This window comes from Paroedura picta, chromosome 1, assembly GCF_049243985.1.
Source record: "Paroedura picta isolate Pp20150507F chromosome 1, Ppicta_v3.0, whole genome shotgun sequence".
Classification (NCBI taxonomy): domain Eukaryota; kingdom Metazoa; phylum Chordata; class Lepidosauria; order Squamata; family Gekkonidae; genus Paroedura; species Paroedura picta.
In genome coordinates, this window is record NC_135369.1 from 88,879,637 (window position 1) to 88,898,255 (window position 18,619).

Consider the following 18,619-nt stretch of genomic DNA (forward strand, 5'->3'; position numbering starts at 1 on the left):
TTAGAGCTGCCAAGTGCCTGGAGGGGGAAAAATGTCTTGTGCCTTTAATAGAAGTTTAATGGGATGTTATTGTAATTTACCAGGTTGATTACCATGTCATGGAAAACTTCACCTGCACATTTTTTGAAGACCATTGTTTTCCTCACTTTTGAATGGGTTTAGCTGACCCTTGCTGACTCCAGTACGAGTCTTGGGGTTATATATATTGGATCAAACTTTATTACTAGAGAAGCAAGTTAATGCAGCTAGGGAAAATCCCCCACAAGCTTTCTAATGGCTCAGCTTAGTTTCTAAAATGGCTTCTTATCTTGATAAGGCTGATTTGGCCAGGCACATATCTAGGGTGAGGCAAGCAGGGCACGTGCCTTGGACACCACATTGGGAGATGAGATTGCTGGTGCAGGGAGTGTCCTGTAGGGGAAGGACTCCAGATCTGTATAGCAACCCCCCTCCTGACTCAAGGTCTGCGACTGATGAAGGACTGAGAACTCCAGCAGGGCCAGCAGTTTTAATGCACTGTAGATTGGTCTCACCTCAAAATCACTTTGGAAACTCCAGCTGTTGCAGAATGCTGCAGCTTAGCTATCATGAGGAGCTAAATGGATGGAATATGCATACGACTCCCATTCAGCAGATGTTCCACTGTGACTGGATTCATTTTAAGGGACCGGCCATCACATTCATGGCCTCATTCTAATCTCCTCTTATGCTCTGCCATGACAGCTTCACTCATGTCAGCAGGGCCTTCTGCAGGTGATACTGGGCAAAATCAATGACTGCTGGTACATATGATTTCTCTGTTGTTCCCACTCTCCTGGCTTTTCACAAACTTTTCTGCATAGGTAATAGTGTTATACTGTACAAAACACAAATTTACTGGATAAATGATTAGGGACTGTTGTTTCCAATGCTGTGAATTGCTCACAGTAAGTAGGAGCCTATTATGTAATTTCTGCACCACGTAATGCGTCATGTGAATACTTATGTGATGCTTCTGTTCTTTCTGGTGGTTCCAGACTTCTCAAACCCTAATGCGCTGTATTGAATGTCCCACTTTGTTTATGTTCTGTTTATGTACTGTAATCTACCTTGAGTCCCTATGAGAAATAAATAAAAAAATGGAATCGGACACTTTCCTGTAGGCCTGTTGGCAATCTACTTACAATTTATTGTAAGTCTCAGGCAATAAATGACCTAAGCTACTGCTTTCAGGGGAAGGCTGGAATAATTATTACACAAAAATAGATTCATTTGCAAGGAGAATACAAAGGTGACAGTGTTTCTGGCCATGTCTGTTCTGAGATAGCAAGCAATAGTACAAGTAACTGTGCTCTTCAATCGAGAAAATTTGTTCCAGTTGATGTGTTGAAATATATACATGAAAAGTAGACAGGGAAGAAACCCTGTTTTTAGGTTTACAAGGAATGCTGTCAGATCTTACAAAATTAGCCACATACGCCTTGCTCTGCCAAAGAGTTAAAAAGCCTGGGCTCATTTGGGGGCACTGTGGAAATATTACATGAAATCAGAATTCATTGCCATTGGAGAGATCAATTCCATGTTAAGTTACAATATATTTACCTGTTTTTCCTGTACCTTCACGTTGTGGCAGCTTCTCATTTAGAGAACCTAGGGTAGTAAAGAGATAAGGAATCAATAAGAAAACAGTTACAAGAATTGTACTTAGGATCCAAACCAATAAAGCCCTAAAAGAGGTAACTATTGCCACAACCTTATTTACGTTTTTCAAACTATCACCTACACATGTCTTTTAACAACATCTACAGTGCTAAACCCATGGTTATGCAATGTTTGAGAGGAAATTTTGACAACAATATATGCTTCATCAGTTCCAACAGCAATTTAACACCTGTTTCTAGATATCCAATCCATCTCCCAAGAGCTCAGTGCCCCTGGAATCTCTTTTAGTTGCCTAAATGTTGATATCTGGATTCAGAGAGCCGTAAAAATGTCTGTGTTGCATCTGGTATTTTTCAATAGACAGTTTGGGGAGTGGGATGGGGACATTTATCTTCATGTTGTCCAGGAAGTTCTTTTGATTTACTTTGTGCCTCTCTGGTTGTCTAATGTTGTTATAATACTAGATGAGGCTGAATAGAGGTGCCTGGGAAAATCTGTAAGCTTTATGCGTAGGTTCATATTTAAATATTTAAATTTGTATTCCACCCTTTCATATTTAAAATTTTAAAGTTGTATTCCACCCTTTCCCAGCAGCTCAGGGAAGATCAGATTTGGATACAATTAAAGCACAGATAAGAATTAAATTAAATATTTTCATCAAAAAAAGATTATTTAATCTTTTAATTATTTAATTATTACTCAATTAAAAGCTGCCTCCTCTTCCCAATGATTATAACTTACTAAGGGTAAGGTGACCAGATTTTAATATTGGTAAAGCGGGACACCACTTACCGGGGGGGGGAGGGTTCTTGATTAAAAATTTGGTCTATATGGAGCAACGAAAAGTTTCATAGAATGCATAGTATTGTAATATATATTTTTTAAATTTCAACATAAGTACAATTTGCCAGGTGCCCCCAGATGTCTCTCCAAAAGTGGGACAATCTGGTCACCTTAACTAAGGGGGGAAGGGTTGACTTTGAGAGTGAGGTGTACTTGTAGGGTTTTAACATTGGCAGATACCCTTCTTTCAGAAAAAAAAAAGCAGAACAATTACAGCAGTATCCTACAGCCTCATTCATCCAAACAGTTTGGTATTATAAATAGTTGAAATGTGGGTAGTCAAAAATGTTAAGCATTGCTATTTCCAAGAGGTAACATTTAAAGGAATCAAATATTTATGGATTTCAGCCAACCTGCAGGCTACTTGGATAAGGTGCTGGATGGATACCAAGGATACCTGGGCTCAAATCTCCATTCAGCTATGAAACTCACCAAGTGGCTTAACTACTTAGGCTCAATCCTATGTTTTCTTCTGATCACACAAGAAGCACTTTTGCTGAGCAAGGTTGGGGGGTTTCTTTGCCAATTTTCCCCTCCCACTGCAGATCCTGCTAGTTCTGGAGAGTCTAACTAGCCTGGAGATTTCTGGGATCACATCCACAGGAAAATAAAATGTAAATTTATGTTGTATGGATGTTGCTTAGGATTGGATATATCCTATACACCTGAGTACAATCAGGTAAGGAGACTAGTTCACTGATGCATTTTTTTTAGGGTAAAGTCCAGATGTTACAGCTGCTGAAGGACTAGAACATATGCAAATTTTGGGATGCTGCAAATTTTGCATTGAATCTGTTTGACAACCAAACATACTACATTAGAGACAAGAGCCAAACAAACAGTTTCCTAGCAGGATTTTTCAAAAGCTAACTCTCATCTGATAGAGGAATCTGCGGAAATTCAGCTTGATATCTCCTACTGCAGCTTGCCTGTTAGTGTCAAACAAGCTGCAAACACCTGAACAGCTTTTCAGTTAATTAGCTGCCTGATCAGAACTGGTTATGAACTGAGCCAGCAGGCATTTGAGCCTCTTTAAGATGGACAAACCAGACCAGCTAATTTATTCACTAGGAGATTTATACAGGACAAGGGTGAAATTTAAAGAAGGGCGGAATGTTATCCTACACCATATTATAGAGCATTAATAACATGGGTGGGCTTCTTTAAACAGATGAAACAAAATTAAAGGATTAAAAAAGCATGTCTCAGATAAATGTGGGGGAGTAGACCCATGTATACACACACATCCACATAAGTAAACATGAGCTGGCAAATGGTATATAAGACAATCATATCAAATTACATCTTGTAAAAAGAGCTGTAATTTCAGAAAATAATTCAGCAATAAATGCTGTTAAAATCCTGAGTGAATGGCCTCAAAATAATTTTGCTCTGGGGCTGGTGACTGCGCAAAGTTACACACTTTGTGCTTGTTCCAGAGCTCAGTGCTCCACTTGCTCTCAAGTTAGAGCTTGCTGTAAGGGCACCATGTCTTATTCTAACTCCAAAGTTCAAAGTTTTCCATAATTCAAAACTGTGAGCTTAACCCTGGCTGAGGTGTGACCACATGAAGGTCCAAGGATACCTCTACAAAATGAACACACTATTTGGATATCCTTATCTATAGCACATATTACTGATTTTTGTATAATGATTGCTGTTATTATACAAAACATGAATTACCCTTGTATCATTCAGTCATATTTCCCCTCAATGTGCATGAATGACTGGCACTTAGTTTGTATAGTTTATGTCATTTTCTAAGAAGATGTGTATGATAAATGATATGCTTCTTGGTGTTTTTTATATTGTCACCCAAGGGCTTTGATCTAAACAGTGGCCACTGCTTTTCTATTCCCATGGGCACTTTGCAAGGCAGAAACAGAAGAAGGATGCTTAACCGCCTCCTCTTCTCAGATGTCACTTTTCTCCTGGTGGAGAGAGATGTAGGAAAAGGCTGCAGGAGGAAAAGCAGGGTGGTCGGAAAGTTTCAGAAATCCAGCTTTGCTATATGTATGTAGTTCTGCCTTATCCATCTCAGTCCTGATTCATGTACACCTATGTGGCATGACTGCTGTTTCTGTGTGGATGGCATCCCACACTGCTGCAATAATGCCTGGAGCCAGAAATGACAACAGTTACACAGATGACATGGTTCCCAGAAGCAGCAATTACTCCACTGCAATTACTCTGATTACTTGAGAGATTTTTTAAAAAAATCACGCTGCATTGTTATACAGACAATGAATGCAGTCTTCTCAAAGCGCCACATGGCTGGTAGCAATTACACTATTGCAGATAGGCATATACAAAGGTATGGTCATCCAGAAACCTGGAACCAACCTAGCTCTGGGATATGTCTTCCCTGTGACAAACAGCAGATCTGCAAGGTGGTTGTTGCCTTCTCTCTTTTCCTTACTCCTATTAACACTCTAATGTATTTATGGGATCAAACTTGTAGTCAGCTGAAAAGTTTAAACTAACTGGCAAAATTATCCCTCATCCTTCCACAGAAATCAGGTCTTTTCAAGGAGAATCCTGCCGTTGGGCACACGTGACTGTAGCTCACTGATCTCATTGGAATGTTACACAGAAGATATATTACATGAGAACCTTCTAAATACTGTCAATAAGACAGACTTAAGAATTAAGTTTCAGCCAAATCCAGGATTCATAGCTACATTCAAATATTAGAAAACGACTATGAGACTGAATAGCAAATCCTGAAAGAGATCAGTGGCTTTCTTTAAATGCTAAAACTATGATCTGAGCAACTCCCTTTACAGCACATATATGGGGTTCTTGAATTCCATGTCAAAGACATTTATACATATAGTCAATTTACAGCATATCTCTAAGAACAGGCCCTTCACAGACAATATATGCTTCACCTGGGCAACGTGGAGTTTTATGTGCTACAGCTGTACCACTGATTGGGCGACCATTTGGAGTAACACACCAACAATAGCCTGTATAAACATGGCACTGAACCTGTAAGAAAACAACAGCAAGCATATAAAACTGAGCCTGCACATTTTAATCTCTAGGTTTCTATGCTAATGCCCAACTTCGAATCTACAAATGCTGTATTTTCTCATAACCTTTCAATATAATCTTCCCAGACACATGCCACAAACAGCTTTTATTATTGTTGTTGTTATTATTATTTATTAACTTTCTATACTGCCCTCTTGAAACTGGCTCAGGGCGGTTTGCATCCTATAACTAACAATTAACTAGCAGTTAAAATAAAATGGCATAATGAAACACTAAAATAGTTTAGAACATTTAGCAGTATGTATAACCAGTAGCAACAGCAACTGTCATACTTCCCAGGGATTGGTCTGAAAGAGGTATTTTGTCAGGGAGGGCCCTGAGATGTGATGACATCATCGGCCCCAACCAAAGGCTTGGTGGAAGAGCTCCATCTTGCAGGCCCTGCAGAACAGTGCCAGCTCTGATAGGCCTGGATCTGGGAGCTTATTCTACCACAACAGTGAAGGGAGAACACTAGACCCTCAACCCAGTTTCTGTGATCATGAGTTTTGCCCTCATCCAGGGATGCTCCACTGAAACTGCAATATAGCAGAATGGCCACCATGAATGTATACAGCAGGGGTAGTCAAACTGTGGCCCTCCAGATGTCCGTGGACTACAATTCCCATGAGCTCCTGCCAGCGAACACTGGCAAGGGCTCATGGGAATTGTAGTCCATGGACATCTGGAGGGCCGCAGTTTGACTACCCCTGGTACACAGGATAGAGACTAGCACTGGATAAAACATTAAGCAAAATAAGTATGTGCTTAGGACCCCAAAGGAAGAGGAGGGGTCTTGAATCTGAAATATTTTTCTCAGTCATTCCTTCTGTTAAGACATGATCATGTCCTTTCATAACACATGACAGGTGGTAGAAGTATAAATAAAGTTATAAGTAGGCAACAATAAGCATTTTGGCATCATTTGATCCATGTATATTGAAATGCTATAAATTTTCTAGGTGAGAAAGCAATCGGTTTTGTTTCATACAAATAATGATACCTCTCCGTTGGAATAGCTTTTTTAAAAATCAGGTGGCCTTATTCTGGCCCTGATAGAGGCCATATACATTCAACATCATAAATCCACACATACTAATTTTGCTTGCTTTAAACCTTGAATAGTGAAATATTAACAATAGAGTATTATAGTTCTGAGTCAAAGGAAGGAGCAGTTAGCCTGAATGTATAGACATGTTGAAAAAAAGGATCAAAATTTTCAGTCAACCTGGCTGTAAGTGCCATCCTCATTGCATTCTGGAATAAACACTTGCTGGAACTCCTTGCGAGCTTGTTCCTGAGTGTACTTCCTCTCTGCCACACATCTTGACACGTCTAGAGAAAGAGAGCAAAAACATATGATAAAATATCAAAGCCCATGTGAAATATAATGCAGAGTGCCTTGGAATAGAACAGGGCACAAATGCTATTGAGCATACAGGTTGGCTGTGTGCCATATTCTGCTGGGCCGTTTGCCTCTTGCAGGGAGCATGGTACTGAGGTTCCAGTTAGGGAATTGAGTAATAACCACAAAGGACATTCCGGTGAGGCTAATTTCCTGATTTCCATAAGTTAAGATCTGCACAAAAGTTAGGGATTTCAGCTTCCTCTTTCCAATTAAGTCAAGCACACTTCAACCAATGAGCTACTCTCAAAACTTGAAGGAGTTTACTGTAGGAAGTTTGCCCTGGAAAAAATAGCTGATTTGGAGGGTAGATTCTAGGGCACCACATCCCTTGCAGAGGTCCTTCTCCTGTCCAAACTCTACTGCCAAATCTCCAGAAATTTCCCAGTTGGCAACCCTAGGAGAACGGCTATCAGGGGGGAAAAGGAAGGAGAAAATCTAATACCCTTAAAAGATGTTTCTGTATTATAGACCATGGTGTAACTGCTACACCATGACCGATGATGCATGGCTGCAGCTGCACTGGGTTGCTGCCAGTTCCTTGTGGTGGGGTAGCATGCTCAGCCACTTCCTGAGTACACATGGGAATGGACTCCCTTAGAGCAAGCGGACTGCCCCGAAGTTGTGCGTATGCACACACAACACTGGGGTTGGAAGAGCCTATCATGCCATGCAGCAGCAGTGGCATCAGGCTGGGAGTGGGGGACACACGGGTCCCACTACACAATGGCAGGGGAGCTGCATGTCACTACCCCTCCATCATGAGTGTGTGAGACTGCCCCATTTGGCTCCATGCCACTGCAAAGCTGCCCGAAGCATGCGGTGTCCCTACAGGGACACTATAGGTTGGAGGAAGAGCCAGGCCCAAAGGTCTGGCTCTTCCATTAGGCACAGGGCTGCCTGGCAGGGCTGCAGATGATGACAACATAGGGAACACAGATGTATCCATGTTCCCTTACCATCGGCTATCTGAGACCCTGAGTTGGGCCAGAGCTCGACAGCAGCCAGGATGGTGGTGATGTCATACATAATTGGGGATTTGCCCTGTTGGCCTATCGCTGCCAGCCTGGACTTCCCACCCCATGCATAATCGGTCAATGAGAAGTTGCAGTATATGCTTGAAAGGTCTGTGATGTAGAAACCTTGCTGAAGCTACAGGGATTTAGATCTGCTCAGTACCAGGATAGGAGACCTCCTAGGAACTCTATGTATGCTGTCTTGGGCTCCAGGGTGAAAACAGTAACATTAAAAGGTCTAAATAAATAAATAAACTCAATTAGCTAACATGTTTAAAAGAAAGGTTAAGATTGGCCCATTGCAATATGAAGCTCCATGTCTCTTCTGTGATATCTAAGGATGTATGAGCACTTGCCAATTTGGCCTGCTTCATGCAAGCCAATTACAATCAGATAGCTGATTGTTCAGCTCGAATTTTTTAAAGTATGGAGGCATACATCCTCAGATATCAGTGAACAAAGGAAGTCACGCTGAGTCACCAATTGCAACAAAGTTTTCAGACTAGGTCATTCCTCTTTTCTGTTAATAGTAGAAGTAGTGCTGTGGTATAACAAACAGCAATTTCAGAAAAACAAATAAATAAAATGAATACTGCACCAGAACGTGAAGAACTAAAGATGTAACTGTAGAATAAGCAGATACTGAGGAGGCTCAATACAAACACTAACAAGAACCACTGAGGTGATCCAATCAGAAGCTCACCTAGCATCTGTATGACAGAACTGATGTGATTTGGTTCATGTCAAAGTTCCCGACATTCCTAATTATGTCATTATATTTCCCTGACATGATGGAATATTGTAAAAGCTCATTGGATAAGGATGCCAAGCTATGCTGACTGATGCATTATAAAATTTGACATTTTTGGCTGGAAGCCTGTTTCTGAAAACGTTTAACCTGACTGCTATATTAGAAACTAGGAGCTATAGAACTAAACTCTGAATTCAAATATCAGTATATATTACTGATTTCAGCAGAAATGTGCGGTAACAACTGGCTGCTGAAGCCTTTGTTCAGTGTTACACAACTGGAATTGGATACAGAATTTTTATTAATTATGAATAACAATAAAAAAAATCATTAGCAGCCTGCTAGGCTATTTTACATGAGCAGATTCTTAAATTCACACCCAAGGCTCTTATTCTGGCCAGGCTACACTATGGCACAGATTTGCCCTGTCAAACTTTTCTGAAAAAATAAAATATAATGATTTAAACCAGCTTTCATACCATATGCCTTATCCTAAACTTTTAAGATTGCTTATACATTACTTATGAACATGTGGTTTTAATGCAGGGAGTGTTTTAACTGAAAATAAATCTCTCCTTTGGTGGACTTCTGTCTTCATTTTTACTACAGCATGTGGTTTGAATGTCAAAAGGAAAAGTGATCTAAATTCCAGGACATAAGGGCTACAGTCCTCCATACGCTTGCTCAGGTCAGGAGCAAGTCCCATTGAGATGAATGAAGGCCGAACTGGATCCAAGATCTCTACGAGAGTGCTGAGAGAATTATAAATCATTTATTGTAGAAGAGCTATTGTAGAAGAGTGCCAGAGAGATGAATTCCTACAGTTTTCTCCTGACTGAAATATTCCTCTTTGCACTTCGTTCAAAAATTCAGAGAGTTTATAGAGAGGAATGTGACATCTGCAGTTTGAAGCTGAGGGTTCCTGGAATTATTTGAACACAGAAAATACCTAATAGCAGGAGCAGAACTTTTTTTTTCCTACCTCAGGGCAAAGCTTTTTAAAATATTTTATTTTATCAATTAAGGTCATATATTTTGAAACAATATTCTGGAAAGACCTTACTGAAATCTACTGATAAGGGTATGGTGCTTCCTTCTCTCTCAGCAGCCATCAATAAGTAATTTCTCTGAGGGCCATTCCACACCAGGATCAATGTTGCAAATTGGTTGCGGAACGAAAAAACGCCATTTTAAATAGTGGAATTCGTTGTTATGCATACCTGCCTTTGTAGTGGAATCCAGTTGCGATTCTATCGTTTCCCACAGGTTTCTGGTCTCTGCAAAAATCGCTAGCCAGGAAGCGACATTGCCGAGCTTTGTCCTGCCCCTGGCCGTCAATCAAACGAGCAGCCAATGGGCAGCCGTTATCATACTCCCGAAAAAGCCCCTTTCCCTATAAGGCAGGTTTTAAAAAAAAAAACACGTTGCAACGAATCTGCGTTGATTCGTTGCAACGTAGAGACCAATCTAGCTAGCAGGTGGTGTTTGAGCTGCCATTTCATCGTTACCACGCTCCCCCCGAGTGAACCCCCCCCTCCGCACTGGCGTGATTTTCAGCCGAAAATAAACTGAAAAATAAAGGGAAAATAAACCAGCAAACGGGGCTGTGTGGTGCTTGAAACAGCTCTGGGGAGGGACTGCAGCTGGGGAAGCCTCGCTGGGTAAATGAAGGCTTGCCAGTGCATTGATCTCCGCTCGCTCTGAGAAAAAAAATGGTGATCGCTTCGCTGGAATATCAGAGGAGAGAGCCAGGGGGAGGGACTTTGCAGAAATCGCAACAATGGTAATGCACAGAACTTTCCCGTTAGTGTTGCAGATTGGTTGCAAGAGTGTAGCGCTTTCCAGAGGGTGAATCTACTTTTTGGGATTTCCCTGAAAGCGTTACAACGAAGCGCTTTTTGTGGATCGGTTTCAGGAGTGTGGCAGATTGTCAACGACGTTGTGCATAACCGCATTTTTGTAGCGATTTCAATTTGCTACACTCCTGCTACAAAGAATCTGTGCGGAATGGCCCTTACTTTTCCTCACAAACCACATCTCCCATTGCAGTGGGAAAATTAAAGAGAAAGCAGTTCCCCAGGTTGTCAACTTGATTGCAAAGTGCAAATATAGAGGGATTTTTGGTAGATTCTATAGTGCATTTTCAGTTCATGTAGTACAATGGCTGGCCCAAGTAAACAAGATAGCTTGCATCAAAAACTCAGCTGATTTCATATCACTGCTTTCCTGCCAAAGCTGTCTGCTTGGGCGGCAGAGCAAAAGAGAGAAACCAGCTCTTTCCCTTCTGTCTTTTGCAATGCAGAAATTAAAAGCATTGTCTGTCCCCATCAAGGTTGCCAATTCCCAGCTTCTCTTTTCCACCACCATTCTGAGGGGAGGGATGGGGGAATTTTTAAATGTTCACGGATTCTAGCAATTTCTAGAAATTCCTAGAGAGGTGTGCTCTCACTTCTAGGTTTTTCCTGGTAGTGACATCACATCATCACTAATGGCCATTTTACATTTCCCCACTCTTTGTATGAGCAGACAAGAGTCAGTGTAACTAGTCAATAATGCTAGGAAAGTTGGAAGAAGCAGGAAAAGAGGAAGACCCAACATGAGATGGATTGACCCAGTCAAGGAAGCCACAGTCCTCAGTCTGCAAGACCTATAAGCAAGGCTGTTGTAAAAAATAGGATGATTTCGAGGTCCTTAAAGTCATAAGTATGCCGTAAATTGGAAGCAACTTGACAGAATTTCACATATGTTTACTTGGAAGTAAGTTCCAATGTTTTCAACAAGGTTTAATCCTGAGTAAATGTTCCCAGGATGCAGCCTGAGGTTGTGCAGCAGTTATTAGGATTTGATTTATCCTGGTGTAGGGTCTTCAATATTTATAGCATCCAGCAATCCCATGCACCATATAGGAAAGGTATGAAATGTGACTTCTAATGGGCAGCACAGATTGTTGTGTTGCTTTCTAATCTCTTCGACCACAGCCTCAGAAGGAATGTCACTATCTTTTTTATTTTTAATGAGAAATTGAGTAAGGGCGAGACAGTGTTTAATTCCTAGGCCATATAGGTGACACCTCAGACTTTCAGATCTTCCTGTGTTGACTGTTTCATATCTAAAAACCCTAGGAAATATTTAGCATTCATCTAAAAGAATACCATTTGTGAACACGTGCACGCCTAAAAGTGGCAGTTAAACAGTTGAGCGTGGTGAGTAGCTGATAATTTCTGGATTTGGTTTTAACTACTGCACTCTGGATTGCAACAAAGAATCAATTATCGTAGCTGGAGCTGCTGGCATCCAAACAGAGCCTAGCTCTGTGTAATTCACATTTGCAATCACTCAGCAATTTAGATATTTACTAAAGCTTTGTGCTAAAGTAAGGAATGTTTTACTGGAATCTTCACTTTTTTTTTGGCAGCAGCACAAAACCTGGGAGCCTTGCCTGATTTGATTCTGTTTAAAAATCACCATCCCACAACTGCTGTGGAAAGGCTGCAAAGTGACACAGGGACAATTTATCAGTAGGACCTGGGTCTATACAATTCTGAACACACTAATCCTACCAAGAGCTTAATAAGAACCTTGACTTTTTATATACATAACAAGCGGTTGGAGAAGGGATATGTGTGTTATTTCTGGGCACAATTCAAAGCTGGCCTTCAAATGGCACGAGGCTGGGTATTTGAAAGGCCCCTTCACTCCTATGGATTTGTTGGTCAGTTAATGTTGGCACTGAAGGCTCTCCAGACTCCAAAGGTTAGGTGACTGTTTACAAAAGACATGGACTTTTCTGTATTTGCTTAAGGTATCTGCTTATGGTGCTCCCTTCCAAGAGATGTTCTCATCACACACTGGGCAAAGTTTGCCCAATTTACCTGAGCATCAGTGATTAAGACTTTTGTTTGTTGCCTCATTCTGTTTTTAATGGTTCCAGACACAAGGAATTATGATTTGGGCATAATTTATCCTGTTTTATGGCAGCATATAAATGAAATAATAATAATGTTTAAATCTTGAATTTTTACTACTTGTGTTTTCATCTAAGCCACCTTGAACATCCTTTGAGACAGAAAATTAGTGTTTTTTATTTAAAAAAATAATTTTCATGTGAGAACAGAGACAACTTGGTTATCTAATACAAAAAGTAAGTTTTTCAGTAGGATACTTTAGTAGTATATTTTCCTTACGCCAAGACATCATAAGAGAATAACATTACCATTTTCTTTAGAAAATTACATTTCCATAAAATATAAAGCACCTCCATGGACCCTAGTGTGATGTCACTGTTACTGAGAAATATAGGGTAATTTGATGTCCTGATCTTTGCCTTAGGTGCTACATGTTCCAAGCACAGCCATGAAATGTGGTAGGAAGAATTTAATTGGCACCATGTGGGAATCTGCTGATCCTGCTGAAAGCCCAAGTTAAAGGCTCCCTTTTTGCCCAGAATTTAAAAGCAAACTTGGTGTATGTTCTTTGGCATCCAAGGCCTTAGAGCCACCAAAAACAAGTTTTTGGGCTAAAATTTCTTGGAGAAGTTAAACTGGTCTTGTTGAAAGCGCTGCTTCTTCCATTCTACCTACCAGAGCTGTTCAACCAGGAAAAGAACTGTTGGCAGCTGAACAATTCCTTTTGACAGTGCCCCAGAAAGAAAAGTCTGTTTTTCCTCCATTAGACATTAGATATTGCTCTCACTGAGACAAGACACAGTCAGCTGGCAGTGACCTGGGATTTGATGATGCTGAGGTTTGGGATAAAGAGTTGCCAGTCAAGCACCACAGCCCTGAATCTCCTTGAAAAATAACAGCTATAGGACACATGAGGCCACAGCAAGGTTCTCACTTCTTCAGAGGCATGTACAATACTGCACAGGAACATTTATCCTCTGCATACAGTATTACAGTCAATGCTTAGCTTTAAATTTCCTTTAAAACCTGAATATATGTTGTTGAGTGTCTATCCAGAATAGTTGCCACATCAAGCAAAGACTTTCTTTTTCTATGCTACGATTGTGGCTAGATTAACTTTGGCAATGGAATGGAAATTGTCGACTTCACCTCCGATATCGACCTGGTTAGACAAACTTGCAGATCCTGCAAATATGGGCAAACTGACCAGTCAGGTCAATCGAAGATCGACACAAGAATTTCAAGAACAATGGCATTATTACTCAGACTATCCTAGTAAACAGAGCAAAGATCAGTGAACTACAATTTTTGGTCCTATTGGGGAGACTCTCTGACTTTCTGTATTTCTCTTTCTGTATTCTTTTTCTTATTATTAATAAAATATAAAGTACAGAAAAAGGAACATTTATCCACTTACTTCTAATAGGTGGTACCCTGAAAGTGTGTGTGTGAACTCTCTTATTTCATAATGATTAGAAATTTGAGCAATATTTGTCATTCTGTTGTCCTTTTCGTTCTGACACCTACAAAGGAACTCCCAGGTGCTGTGGAAGATTGCGGGGAATGTGCCCAGTTAGTTCACATGTTTCTGTGTTTCCCACTCCCCGCAAGATCTGGCTCACTACAACACACTGATTTTAACAACGACTAACAATGATGTGTTTTATGTTATTTTCAACCTTGTAAGCCAACCTGAACTTTCAGGCTTCGTTCAGTCTTTTTGTACCTCTTCTCAGCAAACACTTTACAATGAGTTTCTGTTGTGGACAGGGAGGAATCAAGAAAGGGAGAAATCATGGAAGATCCTACTAGCTAACTAGCTAACTGTGAGTTAGAAGATGCTGAATATCATCTCTCTGAGTTTGCTCTTCTTTGGTCTGCTCCAAGAATGGGCATGAGTGCATTTTTGTGGTTTGGTTCATGGTTTAAGGCTGAAACCACGAACCAAACTACAAACTGACAAAAGCCAGTATGCCGGTTCACAAACTGAATTACATTGTATAGGTCTGTGAGCCACTTAAAGTTTAAATCCCTTCTTTGGTCCCCACAAAAGCAGTGGGGAGCAAAAATCAGAGGTCTAAATGGCTGCAAACCATTTAAACTTTCTGGTTAGAATCACAGAATAATACAGTTGGAAGGGATCTCATGGGTCATCTAGTCCAACCCCCTCCACTATGCAGGGCACTCACAACCCTATCGCTCATCCACTGTAACCTGCCAGTCCCTTAAGCCTTCACAGAATCAGCCTCTCCGTCAGATGGCTATCCAGCCTCTGTTTAAAGATCTCCAAAGATGGAGAACCCACCACCTCTTGAGGAAGCCTGTTCCACTAAGAACTGCTCTAAATGTCAGGAACTTTTTCCGGCTGTTGAGATGGAATTTCTTTTGAATTAATTTCATCCCATTGGTTCTGGTCCGTCCCTCCGGGGCAAGAGAGAACAATTCTGCTCCATCCTCTATATAGCAGCCTTTTAAATACTTCAAGATAGTTATTAAATCCCCTCTCAGTCATCTCCTCTCCAGGCTACACAGACCAAGCTTCCCCAACCTTTCTTCATATGTCTTGGTTTCCAAACCCCTCACCATCTTTGTTATCCTCTGGACGTGCTCCAGTTTGTCCACATCCCTCTTCAACTGGGGTGCCCAAAACTGAACACAGTACTCCAAGTGAAGCCGAACCAGAGCAGAGTAAAGCGGTACCATCACCTCCTGTGATCTGGACACAATACTCGGTTTGATACAGCCCCAAATCCCATTTGCCTTTTTAGCCACCGAGTCACACTGTTCACACATGTTCAATGTTCTGTTTCAGCCCTCAAATGGTGGGAAGCAGGAGGGAGTAAAGGGCTTGCAGACATTTAAACCTCCAGCTTTGTTCCACACTGCTTCAAAACAAGGGGAAGCAAAACCAGAGGGTTAAATATGGAAGTTAGGTGCCTCCCAGGAGGCATTTCATCCCAACCTGTCTGCTGGGTATGGCTATCCCTGGCCTGGTGAGGAGACTCCTCTCCACAGGCTCAGCTCTATTGGGCTCCCTTGTGAAAGACAGTTTAAAAGACTATGCAAGATAATCTGAATCTGGGCTGGTGGGAAAACTTCTCTCCATGGGCTTAGCTCTATTGGGCTCCCTTGCACAGTTCCTTTAAACAGGGCTGCACAAGAGAGCCTGAAGCTGAGCCAGCATAGAGGCTTCTCCTTGCCTCTCAGCTGTTGCTTTAAATGGCTTGTAGCCATTTAAACACCACTTTCTGTTACCCATGAAAAGCCATGGGGAGCTAAAGGGGTTTGCACAAGAGATCCCAACAGAGCCGAATCCATAGAGAGAAGTCTGCCCACTAGTCCAGTTCTGGGCTTTCTTCAGGGCTCACTTACAGCCATTTAACCCCCTGCTTTCGGCTCTCTATGAAATACCACAGAGGGCAGAAAGCAGCTTTGAGCCATTTAAACCAAACAGCTGTGAGATGAGAAGCCCCCAATGGCTCAGCTGTTTCTTGTGAAAAGCAGAAAGCAGGGGCACACCTCCATTTTCTGGTCTTCATGGATCTTCACAAGTCACAACAAATTGCATCAGAATTCATGGAAGTTCATTGCAGTTCTTCACTTTGCAAACAAAATGGCCAAAATTCATGACAAACTAGCTGGTTCATGCCCATTCCTAGTCAACTTTCAGGTAGTTAAGTTTAGGGTGTATCCAGAAGTGGGAGCTGTAAGGCTCTTGTCCCTTGGTTCTAGAGCTTGTTAGAGCACTGACTTAAGGAGATAGGAGGCAGCTCTCCTGCCCTCCAATTCCCTGCCTCCATTAAACATGCCAAGGAGGCAAAAATAAATGAGTGGGGGGAGGTTCCAGAAACCATGCTGATGGACAATGTCACTTCCAGTGATAGAATTGTCACCTCTGAGTTGGGGAATTCCTGGAGATTTAGGGCAGAGCGCAAGGAGGGTGGGATTTGGGGGAGGGGAAGAAGACCAGCTGGAATGTGATGCCATTAGAGTACCCCATCCACACACACCAATCTCCAGGAATTTCTCAATCCGGAGATCGCAACCCTATAAATACTAACCTGAGAAATTTATTTGGCAATATCTTCACTACTGTGGTGGCTGGTTCCAGCATTGCAAAGAAGTAAAGAAGTTCCAACAAATAGAAAATAACATGAAGAAAAATTAATAATAATTTTGATCATCAAAGGGAACAGTTTTCTAATGTTTTTTCATTGAATCAAAATGTGAGTGAGCTATAAGCACCTCATGTCAACACTTTCTTTAAAGTTAACCTTTGATTCTCTATCGTAAATATTCATCTAGAATAGGTTTGTGGAGAATAATGATCTGCAAAATAATTTCTATTGAAGTTTTAACTCAGTTCTTAAGTAACGCTCCTACCCCCACCAACATACCACATTATGAAATCCTATTCAAATCCATAGGACCTTTTAAAAAAGGGAATTATAAACAAAAAGAAGTCATTTTCTCTTTCCAGCAGTTTTGTTTTAAAGAAAGAGAATGCTAAAGAAAACAAAGAATCCTATTGCTGGCTGGGACTTCCTTGGTCATTAAAACCCACCCACTATATTGTGGTAGGAGTCATTAGACCTAAACTCTCTCTGACAGAAGTTTATTTAAATATTGAAAACAGAGGGGGAAATGATGAAGATTACTCTGAATTCTTGGCTTTTTCATTCAGTACTCATATTCTGAGGAGAATATATTCTCATATGTTTAATGATTTTGACCCCAGTGCAGATATTACACTGGTCTTTTTATAGATTCTGTGTTTATGCTTACTCAGGATTTGGCAGAAGAATATATTTTTCATGATTCCTGTAGAAAAGAAGAGATAGAAGTGGAGGGAACTTACAACAAAACCATGTGTGCAGATGAGAGAGTTTGCATCACTGGATGCACTAAAGAAAAGTCTGGGAACCCAGGGAAAAAACCCATATCCCTCCATTTAGCTGGTGACTTTTTGGATTCTCCCCACCTACACAGGTGTCAGTTAATGTGAGTACTTTCTTGGGTCCTTGGATTATGAGATGTCAGAATACAAATGAGTTTTTATTAATAGGTATCCCTAAAGAGCCTGTAACATTGCCGCTGCCCTGAGATTCTAATCAGTGGTAGATGCAGAGGTAGTACAGGGACCAGAGACCAGCTAAAGACCTGTTAAAGAGAGAAGTACACAGCATGAACTTAAACCTGCAGTAATGGGTTTAAACTGCATGTAGAATGGTTCAGGCTAGATATCAGGGGGGGAAAATTCTTAGAGTAGTTCAGCCATGGAATCGACTGACTAAGGAGGTAGTGTGCTCCCCCTTGCTGGCAGTTGTCAAGCAGTGGCTGTACAGCTACTTATCCTGGATGCTTTAGGCCAGTGGTCCCCAACCTTTTTATCACTGGGGACCGGTCAATGCTTTTTACTGAGGCCTGGGGGGTAGTCTTTTGCCGAGGGACGTCACCACCGCCTGAGCCCCTGCTCCACTTGCTTTCCCGCCAGAGCCCCTGACTTCCTGCCGCCCTCTGGGGGGCACTGCCAGCAGCAGCTGTGTAGTGCCACACCAAGGGGAAGCCCCAGCCATGGTGGCCACCGGAGAGCAACAAAGGTGAGCCGGCGGCAGAGTGGCAGGGCAGCCCACGAGGCAGCAGCCGGGGAAGAGGACGAGGAGGAGCCACGGCCCGGTACCAACTGATCCACAGACCGGTACCGGTCTCCAGACCAGGGATTGGAGACCACTGCTTTAGGCTGATCCTGCATTGAGCAGGGTATTGAACTAGATGGCTTGTATAGCTCCTTCCAATGATTCTATGATTTTGTTCTATGATTCTACATGAGATGTCTGGCTGCTTCCCTCCTTGCCATTTGACTCAAAGATGGACTGAATGCTGATTTCCATTTTAATATTCTAAAACAATACATCACAGGCATATATCTGACATGTTAATTCATACCATTTAAACTGCAGTGATCTTTTTTTTTTAATGGAATGGTCATATGTTGTAATAGTATTGCAGAAGCCAAGTAGGC

The 18,619-nt window shown here is 41.5% G+C and overlaps 1 protein-coding gene across 2 annotated transcripts in view; it reads right to left on the reverse strand.

The window, feature by feature from the left end:
• Nucleotides 1-18,619, reverse strand: part of SMOC2 (SPARC related modular calcium binding 2) — a 190,565-nt gene that overhangs the window by 103,227 nt on the left and 68,719 nt on the right. For both annotated transcript variants that reach the window (XM_077347117.1, XM_077347109.1), the window contains exons 3-5: nt 6,749-6,855; nt 5,376-5,475; nt 1,582-1,629 (exon numbers count right to left, since the gene is read on the reverse strand). In XM_077347117.1, coding sequence (XP_077203232.1) covers nt 1,582-1,629; nt 5,376-5,475; nt 6,749-6,855 — 255 coding nt within the window. The remainder of the gene's footprint in view (nt 1-1,581; nt 1,630-5,375; nt 5,476-6,748; nt 6,856-18,619) is intronic.